This window comes from Rhinolophus sinicus, chromosome 7 (genome assembly GCF_057876585.1).
Source record: "Rhinolophus sinicus isolate RSI-liver-muscle chromosome 7, RSI-T2T, whole genome shotgun sequence".
NCBI lineage: Eukaryota > Metazoa > Chordata > Mammalia > Chiroptera > Rhinolophidae > Rhinolophus > Rhinolophus sinicus.
Genome location: NC_142507.1, coordinates 13,843,584 through 13,862,247, shown reverse-complemented (window position 1 = coordinate 13,862,247; position 18,664 = coordinate 13,843,584). Strand labels below are relative to the sequence as shown.

Here is an 18,664-nt window from a genome sequence, read left to right as displayed (position 1 = left end):
CACCGGCCCACAGTCACACAAGTAGACAGGGGAAACAGGTTAAACCCTGTGTCACTCTCACCTTGAAGCCCATGAATCTCTTCTACTTCCTTTTACCACAAGGGAATAGGATGCTACCTTAGATGACAGAATAAGGAACAGGTAGAAAGAACAGGGAGATAGAACCCTTTCTATTTCTATACTTTGTCCTACCTACACTGATAATCAAAGAAATGTATAGCAAGAGAATGATACCCATTTTTGCTCTCAGATTGACACATTTTTAAAAAGTAAGCGTGTAGCTTGAAGACTACACATATGCAATCTAGTGGGATTATAAACTGAAAGTTTTCCGAAAAGCAATGTGGCAAGTGAATCAAAATATTAATACTTAGAAAATACTTTTTGCTGATAATTTACTTTCGGAAATCTCCTGAGCAAATCACTGGAAATGTAGGTAAAAATTAACCTTCAAGGACAGTCATCATGAATTTATCACTGTGAAAAATTGGAAATAAATAATTTATAAATGGTTATAGTATTGTGAGTACACAGTATTTATTTCTATATTATGTAACTAGAAAAGTGCTTTGAAGAAGTTAAAGGATATATAGTAACAGTTTACAAATGGCTAAATTTTAGTATTCCTTAATATTGTTAGTTTTCTTTTATAAAGTGTCAAAGCGGGAGAGAAGAAAGGGGAGACAACCTAGAAATCAGTTCCCTTGAAACTCCAGTCATGTACTTCCAAGGGTATGTTTGCATGACCTAGTTTGTATACCACTGGTTTACTATTAATATATTCATTACAGTTTATCCACTCACTTACTGAAGAGCACATTGGTCACTGACAAGCTTTGACAATTATGAAGTTGCTACAAACTTCTGCCTGTAGGTTTTTGTGTGGACACAAGTTTTCAACTACTATGGCTAAATACTAAAGGAGTGTGATTTCGGGATATGGGTAAACGTATGTTTAGTTCTGTAAGAAACCGCCAAACTGTCTTCCAAAGTGGATATACCGTTCTGCATTCCCACCAGCAATAAATGAGAATTCCTGTTGCTCCACATCCTCACAAGCATTTGATGTTGTCAGTGTTTGGGATCCTAGCCGTTCTAACAGGGGAGGTGTGTAATGGTATCTGATTGTTTTAATTTGCATTTACCTGATGACGGCTGATGTGGAGCATCTTTTCATGTGGTTATTTTCCATCTGTATATCTTCTTTGGTGAGGTGTCTGTTAAGGTCTTTGGACCACTTTTTGATTGAGCTGTTTCTTGTCTTGTTGAATTTTAAGAGTTCTTTGTGTATTTTGGATAACAGTCCTTTATCAGAAGTGTATTTTGCAAATATTTTCTCCCCGTCTGTGGCTGGTCTTCTCATTCTCTTGACCATTATCTTTCACAAAGGAGAGGTTTTTAATTTTGATGAAATCCAGTTTACCAATGATTTTCTTCATGGACTATGCCTTTGATGTTGTATCTAAAAAGTTATCGCCATACCCAAGGTCATCTAGGTTTTTCCTAATTTTTCTTCTAGTTTTATAGTTTTGTATTTTAAATTTAGGTCTATGACCCATTTTTAGTTCATCTTTCTGAAGAATATAGGTCTGTAGCTAGACGCATTTTATTTTGCATGTGGATGTCCAGTTGTTCCAGCACCATTTGTTGAAGAGACTGTCTTTCCTCTAGACTATCTTTGCTCTGTTGTCAAAGATCAGTTACCTGTATTTCTGTGGGTCCATTGCTGGGCACTCCATTCAGTTCCATTGATCTATTTGTCTGTTCTCTTGCCAATACAGTAGTCCCCCCTTATCTGTGATTCTGCTGTCCCTGTGGTCAACCACAGGTCAAAAACGTTAAATGAAAAATTCCAGTTATAAACAACTATTCCAAAGAGGAGCCACAAAGTGCTTCCTTTAAGTGAAAAGGTGTGTATGTATGTACAGGAGAAAACATACCGTGTTTCCCCGAAAATAAGACCTAGCCAGATAATCAGCTCTAATGCGTCTTTTGGAGCAAAAATTTATATGAGACCCAGTCTTATTTTACTGTAAGACTGGGTTTTTATAATAATATAATTATAATATAATACAATATAATACCGGGTCTTAAATTAATTTTTACTCCAAAAGACGCATTAGAGCTGATTGTCTGGCTAGCTCTTATTTTCAGGGACACTCAGTAGTGTATATAGGGTTTGGTACTCTCCCTGGTGGCAGACATCCACTGGGGATCTTGGGAGGTATCCCCCGAGGATAAGGGGGTCTACTGTACCACACTGTCTTGATAACTACAGCTTTATAGTAAGTCTGGAAATCAGTGTCAGTCCTCCAACTTTGTCCTCCTTCAATACTGAATTGCTATTCTGGGTCTTTTGCCTCTCCATATAAATTTCAGGACCAGTTTCTTGACATCCACAAGATAACTTGCTGGGATTTTGACTGGGAATGCTCTGAATCTATAGATCAAACTGGGAAGAACTGGCATTTTCATTATGTTGAATCTCCCTATCCATGAACATGGGATATTTCTCTATTTATTTAGTTCTTCTTTGATTTCATTCATCCGAGTTTTGTATTTTTCCTCATATGGGTCTTGTACATATTTTGTTCGATTTATACCTAAGCATTTTACTTTGGGGAGTGCTAATGTATTGTTTCACAAGGATGAGAGGGGACATCCTTGCCTTATTTCTGAAGGATTCTTTACTTTCAACAGGACAACAGAAATAAGATCTATAGGGAAAAATAAGACTACTAAGTAGAAAACTGGTGGAAGACTCACACAGTTCCAGGAAGAAATACAAACATAGGAATAATATGTTCCAATTGGCTAGTAATAAAGGAAATGCCAAAGGGGGGGGGGGTTATGATAGGGAAACATTTTCATACTGGCAAAAACTGACAAAACCCAATGTTAGCAGGGTATGAGAAAAAGGGTATTCTTATATATGGAGAACTTGTTTCAACATTTTGGGAGGACAGTAGGTCTTTACTATATAAATCAAAATTTTAAATATGACTACTACCTTTTCTGCAGTCCTGGAATTTGTCCAAAGGGGCAACTGCAGAAATTTGTTAAGACAAATGTGCATAGGTTTTTTTGGGTAACAATCTAAAACACTGGAAACGATGGATTTACATTCCAGTCCTCATCAGTGGGAGATATGGTCTTTTTAAAAATTTAAAAATGTTTTTCAATTACAGTTGACATTCAATATCATATTAGTTTCAGGTGTACAACATAGTGGTTAGACATTTATACAACTTACAAAGTGATCCCCTAAATAAGTCTAGTACCCGACATAAAATATGGTGTCTTACTTCAGCACAAAACTCTATATCCAGTTTTGTGATGCGATATAATCATATTTGTCTTGGAAAGGAAAACATAACAATTTTGGAAAAATACTGTCTGCAAAGTGACGTTATTCGCCTGTTAATATAACTTTCTACATAATATCTCTGAATAAAAACATGGAGGATATTGTATATACCAATGTCTGAATACATACAAATATATGAAGTTAGCTCAGCAAAATGTTACAGTGGCTATGTTTTACTCTCTTTGTACTTTTATGACGTTTTAAACAATATCATTTTTTGTAAGCAGTAATCAATAAAGTTATTTTAAAAAAACTTAACCATATGGGTGGCCAAATGGCTCAGTTGGTTAGAGTGTGTACTCTTAACAACAAGGTTGCCAGTTCAATTCCCACATGGGATGGTGAGCTTTGCCCCCTGCAACTAGATTGAAAACAGCAACTGGACTTGGAGCTGAGCTGCACCCTGAACAACTAACTAAAGGACAACGACTTAACTTGGAGCTGAGGTGTCCTGGAAAAAACACAGGTACCCAATAAAATTGGAAAAAAAACCAACCCAAAAACTTAACCATAAAAAAATAATTTATGTCTATTAGGCAGAATATCATTTAAATAAAAAAGTTATGAAGAAATTGAGGTCTAGTTAGCTAATAATTTAATAACTGTAAGTAGGTGGGGCAAAAGTGGGTTATTCACTGGCAAACAGTAGTAGGTATTCAAAGTGATTTATTAAAATGGAAGTACCATGGTTTGATGTATGGTGGAATACATTGCATTTTTAATAGAAAATGAAGTGAGTTTGGTCATGGATAGTTGACAAAATTTTTTTTGCCTATTTCGGAGCTAAGATAAGCTTTCTGCTATAGTTTAATACTCAGATATCTAAGGGTCTCTATATTAGCATAACACATTTATAAAACATAAAATGTCCTCAAGAAAATTTATGACCCAGAATCATAGAACATTAATGTTAAAAGAGACTACAGAAATCAGCTTCTCAACAGACAGAGGAATAAACTGAAACCAAGGAGGTTCAAGGACACACAAAGGCAATACAGAAATCTCTTCTGCTGAAGTTCCTAATTTTGGCTACTTAGCTTTGCTTGAACATTTTTGGAATGAGAATATTACCACTTTACAATGCAATTGATTGTAGGGCTGAATGATGTAGTCGGTTGAATAGTGTCCACCAAAAATTCATGTCAACTCAGAACCTCACCCCTCCTGGCCCAAATCCGGAGTCTTCTTTTCTCCAGACTGTAAATGCCTCCAATTTCTTCAGTCACATATCAAACAATGTGTTTTCAAATCACCTCACCACCCTGGTCACTATCTTCAGAGTATGATTTAACTAGTCATGTCTTCCTAGAACATGACATCTAGTACAAAATACTCCAGATATAATTTGAAAAGAACACAGCGAAGGTTATCACTTCAAATAATCATCTCAAGTCATCAAATTTGTATTTTTTATCCAGATTCACAAGTCAACAAGATCTACAAACCATAAAACTAAAAGTCTACCTATATTCCCTTCACCTTCACCAACCAGGCAGGCCAGTTTGAAAGGGAAGCTGTGAAACATGACTGGCCTTTTTTGAAGGTCTTATGATACCTCGGGGAAGTGATTTAATGTCTCTAAGCTCAGTCTATTCCTTGGTAAAATGGGAGTACAATCATTTCTAGGGTTTTTTTTAAAGGTCAAAAACATCAATTACAGCATTTGGCATGCAAGAGTTAGTCAATAAATGAAAACAAGCATAGTAATTACTAAAGCCAAGACCACTGCGTCTTTATTAAGAACCATTTGCCAAGTACTTTACATGGTTCTGAGCTAGAGTTTGGTCTACTCAAAACTCCGAGGAATAAAGCAGGCTTTGCTGAAACTTACTTAACCATTTAACTATTTTGCCCCCAAATTCTGCCCTGTCCTCCCTTCGTCCTCTCCTCCCTCTAGCCATCATCTTCAAAAACAAAGAGCCATCCCTACCAGCAGGTGGAGGCATGGAGCAGTAATTCAACATTCCCACTCAAAATTCTCAGCAGAAAACACTTCTGCCGTCAATCACAAGATGGGTGGTATTGGTCCCTTAGGCAGTGTACCTGGCAGCAGCTAGGGTGAGGCCCTGCAAACTTAGGAGGTTCAACTGCAAACATAATTTTTGTTCCTTTCCTCATGTACTGATCATAGGAACATTTACACCTGAATGCAAACATGCAAAAGTATCATTTATGTGTGAATAACCTTTTGAAAGATACATTTGGTGACAACATATACATCAACAAATCTATGGTACTTTTGGGCAAGAATAGATAGCCCATTTAAATGTGGAAGAGAATAAACACTGAATTTTCCCTCAATTGAAATTAATCATAAAATATGAGCAATTTGCACCCAGAATAAAAAAGTTTTGAGTTGTTTTTAAATCAGAAGATTCAAAATTAATTGTTGCAGTTTTCTGGAGTGGCCAATGGGATTTTAAGAATGCCCATATATGAAAAGATCATTAGTCAAGACACTTCTAACAAAATTAGAAATAGATTTTATATAAACACAAACTTGATATAGTCTTTAGTACAGAAAAAATAATTAAATTCTTCACAAGGCTCTGCATGCAATGAGGGTTCCTTATCACCTAAATTTCCTAGGTGTCTTTAGTCCAACTAAATGACTACTGATCTTAGACAAAAATTTGAATTCAGTTAACTTTGTCCACTTCCCCCTTCTTCAGCTCTTCTCTTCCCAAACATTTCTCTATATCCATCCCCAGAAAAGAGGTCAATTCTCTGAAATTGCTCTGATCCTCTTTGAAAAGAATAAAAGGAGAGCGAGATGGAAGGGATGAAATTTATGCTAACGTATTAGGAGCAGTCTTATCAAATTGCCTCAAAGAGAAAGGATGGTACCTTTCCCTCTTTCTAACCAAAAGTGAGCACCTTAATCTTCCTAATTCCAGTAAAGGGCGTAATGTTTTACCCCTTGCAGGACGACTGTGTTTAAAAAAAAAAAAAAGATTCTTCGGTAGACAATATGTACAACAGATGGAACTCTAGGCCCAGAAAAAAGGCAGCAAAAACTGGGCAAATTACATTCCATACACTGAATGTATTCCTGATGACAACTTACAAACTAGCAATTTGAATACCCTATTCCTTCAACAGAACTAGACTCCAAATACACTACAAATATACAATAATATTTAGTTTGAGCATATATTTGTAGTATAAATATATATTGGTTCAGAAGTAAAAGCCAAAACATGGTAGTAGTATTAAATTTAAATCAAAGTATGAAACATTTCTGAAAACAGAAAAATAAAACCAAGGTCCCAACAGAAGCAGCACCTGGGGAGAGGGCACGAGGGAAGGAAGGCCTGCGGACAGAAACGCTCCCCTGGGGGCGCCACACCACTTCCCAAAGGGCTTGCCACTCCAGGACTGTTCACAGTATCCCCCCGCACTGGCTGCTGGATGTAGATTTGTGAAAAGTCGACAACTGTGCTAACAGTAATTTAGAATAAGGCACATTTACAAACTGATAGCAGATATGTAAGAGTCCTTAATAAATGAGCACAAGATATGCAAATAAAATTTCACAAGAGGAAATGCAAATGCACACTGAACACTTCAGAAAGTGTACAGGCTTGCTGAACTGCAAGTTAAAACTAACTCAGTGTACCACAGTGCATCTACTAAAGTACTAAAATGTTTATATAAATGTTTATAAAATATATATAATGCATATTAAATAATTGTACAGTATTATAACGTAATAACATGATTGGAAATGAAGGAGATATGATCATTTAGCTTGGTACTGCAAAAGGACAGCGCATTCTAGAAAGCCAAAAAATGTTCTCATCTATTGACTCAACCTAGTGATTCCATCGTAAAGACTGTCCCAAGCGTGCATAAAGGTGTTAAATGCAGTTTTGCACACAACAGCAAGCACCTGAAATTCACTCATGTTCAACATTCAGAGAATGGGCTGCTGACAGAGCAACATTGCATCACTAATGATTATTAAATCCGACTCCACATCTGCTCTGCCAATACAAGAGCCACTGCCCACGTGTAGCTATTTAAATACTACTGAATTTAAACTTCAGTCCCTCAAAGTAGCCACATTTCAAGTGCTCACCTCGCTATATGTGGCTAGTGACTATTAAACTGGATTCTGCAGTGACCACATCCAGCCTCACAAATTCTGTTGGACAGTGCTGCTCTCATAGCTTCCTGGGCCATCCCTTTCCTCCTCCCCCTACACGCACCCGTCTAGCCAGAAACTCCTACTTACCCTTCAGGCCTTGGTTTAAGCCCCAACTAGCACGTGAAGCTTCCCCTGATTTACCCAGGATGTTTAGGTTTACCTTCAATACAAAAACTGTATCACCGATAATCATACCATTTTCTCCATCACAATCCTGGAAGCTTCTTGAAGGAGGAACCAACTTTTGTCCAGGGGCTTTGAACTGCTCTGGCACGTCTAAGACCTTGTTATAACTTAGAACACTGCTAAGGACAACCCAGGGGTCCACTACGACCACAGGTGAAAATACGTACGTGGAAGGAAGGTAATGCATCAAAGAAAAACTTGCTTAGGTTGGCAGGCGCACAGGTGAGTTTTTTTTAAACTACTAATTCTTTACATCTCTTAATACCTAACAGAAGGAGCTTCACTCACAGGTGTTCAGTAAATATTTGTGGAATCGTTTCTGTATTTGAAAAAAAAAAAAAAAGACACCAAGTGTGAACCCTAATGTAAATTGTGGACTGAGTGATAATGATATATGTCAACACAGGTTGAGCAATTGTAACAAGTGCACCGCTCCGGTGGGGATGCTGATTATGGGGGAGGCTGTGCAGATGTGGGGTCAGGGCGGGTATATGGGAAACCTCTGGATCCTCCACTCAATTGTCCTGTGAACTTAAACTGCTCTGAAAAATCAGTCTATTAAAAAAAGGCATAGATGTTAAATTAGAAAACAAACTTAGCTTATCATGGTATTAAAAGCATATGTTTACATGTCAGATACCAATATTTTGTTCAATAATACATATCATAAATTTATAATAAATTTTTAAAAATTAAACCTCAAATTTCTAACCCAAATAAGACCTGTTTCCAGTGCAGTGAACATCTGACTGAAATAATCCCAGGTGCAGTGCTCTGGCTTGCCATCAGTACACTAACTCAACTTCCACACTTACTAAGCACCTACCTATGCAAAGCAGCAGTGAACAAGACAATTTCTGCTCTCACAATGTTTTTTTTCCCCCAAATAAGAACTTCATTCTGCAAAGTAAATTTTTAAACCCAGCTATCAACAATAGATACTCCAATATGGCAAAGACAAGCTTTTATTATCCTTATTTTTCAAATGATTTTTAAAACTGTAAAGTAGTACACGACCTGGTTTAAAACAAAAAGTTAATGCCTCATTTACTTGGCATCCTTGGGAGAGCTGGTATTCCACACAAACGAATTTTCCAGATAACTCACACTTGTCCATTTAAGCATCAAAACTTAAAACTGTTTCCTGTGGAGATGGTAAAACAAGCAAACAAACAAAAAACAGTACAGATCTTTAAACTTTAATAAAATAGTCTCTATTTACATTATTTTGACTAATAATGATTGTTTTGTACAACATTCAAGCCCCTACACTATATGTCCCCAGAGTGCCTTTGTAAAAGTTGCAAGCTTTAAAGTTTTTTTTCCTGAGCCCTGGCTTTTGGTGTGTCAGCTGTCAACTTTTGCAACTATCAGTGTGAACCTGATTCTAGCATCCTCCCTTCCCGCCTTCAAATTTGCTGCTACTAGGAAAACAAGTTTGTCAGAATTTTGCGTAAATACACAGGCTTTGAGAGGCTCTCCTAATCTATTTTGGTTGTTCAGAGGCCTCTATTTCCTGAATCTGCTGAAGTCTATATTGTACAAGTTCCAAACCAAGCTTTGGATAAATGAGTTACTGCTAAGTATTGATGCAAGTCCTTACACTGTTTTCATACTTATAATTGATGCTCAGTCACAACTTTATTACCTATTCACTCATTCAACAAATATTTAAGTATCGCTACGTATGAGCCGGGCTCCAATATTATGGTGGAAATAAAGAACAGAAAAGATTGCTAGTTTTGAACATATTTTAAAATAGAAAAACTCTAACACAAAAAAACTGTTCTACCTATTGCCTAAAAAATTAAAAAACAGGTTTTGTTTTTTTAAAGTCTTTTAACTAAAACTACAAAACTACCTAAATTTTTTATAATTTCTGTAGCTTTATACTTAGGAACTGAAGATTCCTGGGTAAAGAAACCTTTTGATTTAACCAAATATTTATTTTATAAAGCTCTGAATAAGATTCCAAGATTTTGCACCTCTTTTTTTCTCTATTACAAAGTCCCATTCAGCCCTCAAGAAATCACTATCAACATATGCTTTAGTATTAAACGATACTCACAGTCTTGGTAATGATAATCATACCCATTTCAGCACTGTGGTAAATTTACCATCATATTAATGTTCAGCAACATTAATTAGAAAAAAGTGTTAACTCAGGAAAATTTCTGTCCAAATTTTCAGACGTTTCAATATACTTCACTTTGGGGTATAGAAAGTTTTTTTTTAAGTTTTAAGAGAGTAAAATATGGTGTGACTCTACAATATTGGCTTTATCTGCCACAATCATAATTTTTAAATTCCATTACCTATTAAATTCTAAGGCTAGGTAATGAGTCAAGAAGGAGTTCAGCTTAGAACTGGTCTCTATGGATTAATTAAGACGTCAGGTAAAACCCCTGGCATCAGCCTTGCATGTTTTAATTCCCTTCGAATCTCCCTTCTCATTCACTTTCTCCTCTGGGATCATAAGTTACCATTCATATTTTAGATTTTATAATTGATTAGCGATTGCCTTTATTCTTTAGACTGAACCGGAAATGGGTATTAGTTATTTACTGCTGAGAAAGTAAAATATTTAGAAGTGAAAAGTTACTATCATTAAAAATCTTTTTCAGCTGTGCATCAATCTCTCTCCAACACTCATTTTGCAACCTGAAAATGCTTTAAGCAGCACTATAAAGGCAGATCCTGGACCCAACTTCCAAAATAACAATGTAGTGATATTTAAAATGTCACTTAATAGCACAGTAATCTTTACAAGTTGGCTCTGACCTCATCAGTATATTACCTTGTCCTGTGAAAGAAGTCTGATTTTAAATAAAAACAATTCAGATGGAAACCCAAATATACGCTCTTGCTCTCCGCAAGCAGCAGATGACAAATATTTAGTGGACACACCTGCTATAAGCAAAATCTCTACCAGGTGCGCCACACTACCTGTTAAAAAAACAAAAACAGACCTCGCTCAAGATATATATATATATACGTATGTATGTATGTATGTATGTATGTATGTACATACATACATACATACACACACATATATATGATATTAATATTAACCGGTAGGAAAAATAAATACATTTGAATTATAAAGTGATCATGAACATATAACATTCTGGCAGCAGAAATAGAGGGCACTCAGTTTAAATGTAAACAAAATTCTTTTTGCCTCCCTATTTTAAATCTGGCAATCAAAATCAGCAAGACGTGAAAAGTGAGCCAACAGCATCACCAAAGCAAAAAAACCGAAATTCTCAGGAGCAACCGTCACTGGATCCTTCAAAACAAAGTGCTCATAAGCAGTTGCTCTCCTAAAATCTCCTTATCAGATTAAAAACAAAACCGATTCCTGGCGGAAAGCGAAGCTTCAGGGAAGCACTCTCGATACCTGTTTCTCTGATGCCCATGCACAGAATCGATGGAGTCGGGAGAACACAACAGGGAATCGGCCTATTGTTTGGAGAACCGCAGGACCATCCGAGCACCACGGGGCGCGCGGGAGCAAAGGAGGCGAGGCGCGAACCCGGCACAGGTGTGTGTGTGTGTGTGTGGAGGGACACACAGGTGTGCTAGAGCCACAAGGAAGAGGCCCAACTTCCAGACCCACACGTCGAGAAACGGAGGGAGACAAAGTCATTACTGAGGGTTAAACCGCTGAGCTCGAGGGGGGAAGAGGGAGCTAGGGAGGGTCTGAAGGGCTCTCGGAGCTCCCCCGCAAGGAGGCTGGGGACAGAGAGTGGACAGCCCCCGGGAGAAAACAAAGGCTCTCAAATCGAAGGGGCAGCCTAGAAAGCCCCAAACAATGGGCAATGCTAGGTCTGGGTGAACCGCGAGGAATGAGGGTGTCGCGGAGGTGAAGCCGGGTGGGAAGAGGGAAACAAAGAGAGAAGCCCCCAAGTGTGTGCCCCTGGCGGCGGCGGCGATTACCTGTGAAAGCTGCCGGGGATTGGGGCAGCAGAAGAGCGAGGAGCTGGAGCTGAAGCTGATGGCTCCTCGGCGACTGAGGACGTGCTGGGGGACCGGCCTGTCCAGGGGCAGCACCGGCAGCTGGTAACATACTTCCATTGAATACGCCCGCCCTGCCTCCGCGCGGCGCCCGCCCTGCCGCGGCCGCCGGCCCCTGCGCTGGGAAGGGGCCGCGGCTGCGGGGCACCGGGCCGAGGCGGGGGCAGGGCGGGCGGGAGCCGACCCCGGACCGGGAAGCCGCGCTCACGCCTCCCCCACGCGAACACTGCGCCCGGGTCGCCGGCGGGAAGGCGCTGCAGCGGCCGCGGCGACAGTTACGAGGACCTGCGCGCGCCCAGCTCAGGGGTGCAAGCGAAGGCAGCACAGGCAAAGTCGCAGGGGGTACCCCGGCCGCCCAAGGGCTCTAACGCCGCAGGAGCGGAGCAAAGGCAGGAAAAAGCGGTGCAAGAAAGGACGGCTGGAGCCAGTGGCGAGACCCGGTGTGCGCGGGGCTCGGGACCAGCACCAGCTCTGGCCACGGCCGCCGTCCTGCCCCTCCCCTCCCCCGGAGCCTGACTTCACTCCGCCGGCGGTGCGAGCCCGGCGTAATTCACACTTTGCAGCCGGGGACCCTGCGCCAACCACGGCCGCCGCCTCCGTGACGTCACGACGCCGCGCCGCAGGCCCCGCGCCCCGCGCCGCCGCAGCGCCCAGGGAGATGGGCTAGCGGCGGAGGGAGTCAGCCGCCCTCCTCCGCACCCCCGAGCCCCGTCACCGTCCTTCCCGCTATACACCGCCCTCCCCGCCCCAGCTCAGCTCGCGGCCCGCCCGCCCTCTCCCCTGCTTGCCCCCCACCCAGGGCGCGTGCGCACAGGCCCGGCCGAGTGGGGGCATTCCCCTTATCAGTAACATCTTGCGTGCGGGCACGCTGGAGGTGTGGGGTGCGCTCAGCCTGCGCTGGAGGCGCCATTCCGGCCTGACGACCCCAAAAACCCAAAGTGTGCAGTGCAGTCGCAGCGCTCAGCCCTGACAGCGGGGTCACCGCCGTGTTTCCCCTCCTTGAGTTCCCATTCTTGGGCTTCGCTCGGGACCGCTGCGGCAGTGACGTCAGCGGGCCGCGCGGGCACCGTCCTCCAGGCTACGTCACTGCCAGTCCCTCCGTGGGCCCGGGCTGGGGCGCTTCCCTTGCAGGTGCGGGTCCCGGGACTGTCCGGGGCCGAGCGCAGAATGCGAGAGTGAAGAGGGGGCGAAGGAGTGGAGGGAAAACACCGAGACAGAAAGAAGTGAGAGTGTGCACTGGAAAAAATGAGAAACGATGGTATTGAGAAGACAAAGGAAAAAAGGAGACTGCTTGCCCTTTTACGAAAAGTGTTTTTGTTTGTTGGTTTTGAGTTTTAGAAAGTAGGAGAATATAAAAAGCTCTTGACTTGGTTTGTAAGCTGGATATGTAATTTGCAGGTTCATTTTCTCACATCCTTAAATGTCAAAGCTTTTCAGCTGTAACCCATTGTTTCAAATGCATTCTGGCCTGAACAAACTCTCCCCTGCTGGCAAAATTGTTAATTTGGCTCAGCTCTCAGGGCACCCACCCTTCCACTTAACGACTAGCCACTGGCAAAGTGGAAAGTACTTCATAGCCATTACTGATAGAAGCAGATACCAAATGTTCATGATTCCGTAAATCAGTGAAAGTCTGCAAGACTTTCATCTTTCCATGGCATCTGTTTCTTTTATAGCAGTTAAAATTTTCTATCTCCTCCATTGGTATTTTTTACTTGTCTGCTCTCTGTCATTAAAGGAAATGTAACTTTCCCTGTAGTTTCATGGATTTTATCTTCACTAGATGATAAACTCCCCTCTAGTGCAACAACTGGCCCAACTCATCTTTGAAACTGTAAATACAACATCTAGTAGAAGCATTGAGCATTTACTGTATGCTTAGGATTAAGCTGAGCACTTTGTCTTATTTACTTCTGACAAAAACCACTTGAGGTAGTAATATTTAAATTGAAACAAGGCTCAGGGAAATATAACTTGCCCTGTTAGATCTCACACACACAGGTGGCAGGATTAACCTCAAATAATGTTTCAATTGTGTGTACAACTAGCCACCAATACCAGAAGGTGGTATTGGTGGACATCAGACAGTATATACCAAATAACTATCACATTTAATAATATCCACGAGACTCAGTTCAATTAAATCATTTAATAAGACTCGGCACTAAGCAATGCATCGCCCTTCAGCTGAGTGGGGAGCTAACATTTACTGAGTACCCACTCTGAGCCGATAGGTATTCTACATACAATGTTTAACTTAACTGTACATAATGGCCACACAAGTAAACATTTGCTCTCAATTCTACAGATGAGGAATCAGGTTCCAAGACCATAAATCATTTGTGCCACCAAATTCTGTTCAGTGTATTTTAGAGCCAGGCATTTCCACCACCCATGTGGTATCTCAAGACCAGAACTTCAGCTGTTTTCAGTGTTCTTTACTGCATTGGAGAGTGAATTAGGGTTCTCCATTAAAACAGAACCAATAGGCTGTGTGTGTGTGTGTGTGTGTGTGTGTGTGTGTGAAATTTATAATATATTAGGTGTAATCAAACAATATGGTGAATGTTTCAAAATTTTATTACAGTAAAAGACATATTATTGTTTGTATTGTTGGATCACACCTTGTATATGCACCCCTATGTTCACTCCTCAAAATACTCCCCCTCACTTCGAGCACACTTATCCCATCTTTCTTGCCACTTTCTAAAGCAGTTCTGGAATTCCTCTTTCGTGAGTGTCTTTAGTTGTACTGTCGTGGCTGCCTCAATGTCCTGAATCATTTTAACTTTGGGAAAGAGCCAGAAGTCACAAGGTGCTAGATCCCATCAATAAGGTGGATGAGGACACACTGTATAGTTTTTATTTGATAGAAATTGCTGTATCCCAGAAGCGATGTGTGACATGGATCATTGTCATGATGGAGGATGATTTATGGCACTTTAAAACACACGTTCTCTCAAACGTGGCTCACAACCGACTGACTGCGCCGAACAAGTTGAAACTTGTCACACACGGTTACTCAGGTTCCAGCACCACTTCCTGTATTGAAGATCCCTCACTTTCCATTGGATGGCACTTGGCAGCAGCAGTCACTGTATTTTGTGATCATAATGGAAAGAACCCGTGTCACACATCGCTACTGGTGTGGCCATTTCTATCAAATAAAAACATTATGGTGTGTCCTCATCTACCTTATTCAATGGATCTGCCACCGTGTGACTTCTGGCTCTTCCTCAAAGTCAAAATGATTCAGGACATCGAGGCAGCCAGGACAGCACAACTAAAGACACTCACGAAAGACGACTTCCAGAACTGCTTCAGAAAGTGGCAAGAATAATGGGATAAGTATGTTTGAAGTGAGGGGGAGTATTTTGAGGGGGGCTTAATGGCAATGTGTCTTTTACAGTAATAAAGTTTTTTTATTTAAACATTCACTGTATTATTTGATCACACCTTGTATATGCACCCCTATGTTCACTGTAGTGCTATTTACAACAGCCAAGATATGAAAACAACCAAAACGCCCATCAGTAGATGACTGGATAAAGAAATTGTGGTACATATACAATGTAATATTACTCGGCCATAAAAAAATGAAATCTTAACCATTTGCAAGAACATGGATGGACCTAGAGGGTATTAAGCTAAGTAAAATAAGTCAGACTGAGAAAGACAAATACCATATGATCTCACTTATATGTGGAATATAAAGAATAAACAAAATGAACAAACAAAACAGAAACAGTCTCAAAGATACAGAGAACAAACTAATGGTAACTAGATGGCAGGAGGGTTGGGGGTTGGGTGAAAAAGGTGAAGGGATTAAGAAGCACAAATAGGTAGTTACAAAACAGTCACTGGGAGGTAAAGTACAGTATGGGGAATATAGTCAACAATATTGTAAAAACTATGTATGGTGTCACATGGGTACTAGACTTATCAGGGGGACCACTTCATAAATTATATAAAGCGTCTAACCACTACACTGTACACCTGAAACTAATATAAGATAATATTGAACGTCAACTAGCATTTAAAAAAGTAATCATGGAGATATAAAGTACAGCATAGGGAATATAGTCAATATTGTATAAAATATGGATAGTGTCAGATGGGTAATAGACTTACGGGGATTATCATTTTGTGAAGTATATAAATGTCTACTCACTATGTTGCTTTGTACACATGAAACTAATTAAAAGGAAAAAAAACAAGTGTTTAGAACCCCAGATTTCTTCCTCAATCCTGTGCATACAGGTAACTCGCTGCCCTTCACCTCTGCAGAAGATTGGATGGATTGAACCAAACAGGCTCCGGCTTGGGTTCACCAGGCAGAGGTAAGGGTGGGAGTAGAGTACCATATAAAAAATGGTGAGATAAATGTGAATCTGACTACGTGTTGATAGCCAAGTTTATCTCCTTGGGGCAAGAGGTTGGAAGATTACTCTTTAGAAAAGTGGACCTGTCCACGGCAAATGTTTTACAGTCACTATTAGTTCAGAGACCTCCACCCAAATAAGTGGGTCCACATATAATTTTAAGGTAAGTCCTACCCATGCACATGGAGCTCACAAACAGCATATCAGTATCTCATCCTTAAATAGGAAAGAACAATCAAGCATTACCAGAACCTGAATAACTCCACAACATGAGAGAAAATAGAAACAAACAAGGGGAAACAAACAATACAGAGAACCCCCTCTCCAAGAAAACCAATAATATTCTTAGATGAGAAGTCATAATATATACAAACAGGATGATATAAAAAGAAATAAAATAGCTCTTTAAAACTGAAAACTACGATAGCAAACATTAAGTATTTAATGGGGGTGTTAGAAAATAAAGTAGAAGGTATCGTCCCAAAAGCAAAATGAAAAAATTAACGATATTGGTAATATGAGAAAAGATATAAAAATTGGACTTCCAGTCCACAGGGTTTAACATCCAAATAGGGATGGTTTCAGAAAGAAAGAATTGAGAAAATTTTAGGGAAGAAATAATTCAAGAAAATGCAGCAGAACTGAAGGGCACACATTTCCAGATGGAGATAGCCAAGTTTGTCCTAGAACAATGGATAGAGAAAAGACCTACACCAAGGCATATCATGAAATTTCAGTACAATGGGGACAAAAATAAGAACTTAAAATCTTCTAGGGAGTGAAAGCAAAAACCAAACTGACCTAATAAAACCAAAACTGACCCATAAAATCAAACTAGCTTAAATATATTAAGTCTGCCAAGTGGAAACCAAACTGTCAAACTGTCAACTAGTTATTTTATCTTTTACGGTGAAATTGCCTCACGCCCAATTAGCGATTACGTTTGCAGCAAAAATGTTTGCGGCAAAGATGTTTATAGTGAAAACACCTAGAACCAGAAGACACTGACATAAAGCTTTCAAAATTGTGAAGGAATTTGATTTCCCACCTAGAAATCTGTATACCTTGGTCCAAATGAATTTAGTGTGAGAGTGACATAAAGATATTTTTCATACCTTGAAGAACTCAAGTATTTAGCTGGCACCTTTTCTCAGGAAATGAAGATGTGCTCTAGCAAAAGGAGGGAGGAAACCAAGAAAGGGAAATATTGGGATCCAGCCAATGAGAGCTTCAACACAGGAGAGAGGGAAAGGGGGAGCCAAAGTGATAGTCCATAGGTTCACAGACACAGAGAAGACCTAGAGAGAAACCAAGCCATGTGGGAACAGTATGGAGTATGGCGGCTCTGAGATGAGAGTGAAATTAATAGGCGACCTGAAGAAACTGAACATAGTGAGAGAAGCTCTGGCAGAGTTTGGGAATCAGTTTATTACTACGATATAGTCTATTAAGCTCAACCAAAAAGATTGAATTACTAACACCAAGAAAACAATGTTGTAAAAGAAAATAAATGTAATCATCATACATCGTATGCCTCTTCTATAAAGAGTTGCATTCACAATAATGTAATTACTGAACATTGATTTAACAAAAATATGGTGTCATAACTAACTATATTGAGAGGTATAAGAAGATAAAAAGTGTGTTTGTTTGAGTGGTATTAGGAAGCTAAGTTTTCATCTTCCACAGTAGAATATTAATAAGTAATATCTAAAATTGAGATGTGAGTTAATAATATGGAGCTCAATATTTTAAGGAACAACTAAAAACTGTGAACATTCTTGCTTCAGCAGAACAAGAATTGGTAGAGTGTTGAGATGGATCAAGAGGCTACTAGGTTTATTATAACATAGAACTATGGAAATCTAAAAACTATGTGTGTGTATTATTTCTCTCATTAAAATAATTGTAGTGAGTTGAATTATGTCCCCCAAAAGAGAAGTGGAAGTCCTAACTCCTCATACCTATGATCATATTTGGAAATAGGGTCTTTGCAGATGTAATCAAATTAAGATAAGGTCATACTGGATTAGGGTGGGCCCTATACTCAACACTGGTTTCCTTATAAGAAGAGGGAGATTTGGAGGTTAGTACACTCAGGGAAGAAAACCATGTGAAGACAGAAACTGAGACTGGAGTGATATGTCTCCAAGCCAAGGAACACCAAGGATTGCCAGGAATGACCAGAAGCTTGGAGAGAGGTACGAGACAAATTCTCTTGAGAGGGAGCTTGGCATTGGGCATTGCCAACACCTTGATTTTGGGCTTCAAGACTTCAGACTGTGAGAGAGTAAGTTTCTGTTGTTTTAAGCCACCCAGTTTATGGTAATTTGTTACAGCAGCCCAAACACACTAATACAATCATGCTACTCAATTTCTGTGTATCTTAACTGAAGCAGGACACGTTTCACAGAGGGTCAATTCTTCTAAATTCATTTCCACACTTGAGGTTAAAAAAAAAAAGTCAACAAAAACTAATCAAGTTAGTTTTTTGTTTTTGTTTCTTTTCGACAAAGTATAGAAGCCATCTGTTCAATTAAGGAATGTGGGAGAACTGGCAAA

At 39.9% G+C, this 18,664-nt stretch overlaps 1 protein-coding gene across 9 annotated transcripts in view; it reads right to left on the bottom strand.

Moving 5' to 3' along the window:
- PDE7A (phosphodiesterase 7A) overlaps nt 1-12,744 on the bottom strand; it is a 97,714-nt gene extending 84,970 nt beyond the window's left edge. For 7 of the 9 annotated variants that reach the window (XR_016021699.1, XR_016021700.1, XR_016021701.1 and 4 more), the window contains exon 1: nt 11,104-11,358. Coding sequence is in view for 2 of the 9 variants with exons in the window: in XM_088799404.1 (XP_088655530.1) it covers nt 11,104-11,352 (249 nt within the window). In the remaining 7 variants the exon portion in view is untranslated. Of the gene's footprint in view, nt 1-11,103; nt 11,359-11,642 lie in introns of those variants that run through there. The other 2 variants (XR_016021703.1, XM_019710689.3) reach the window with 1 other exon arrangement.
- Nucleotides 12,745-18,664: the final 5,920 nt, after the last annotated feature.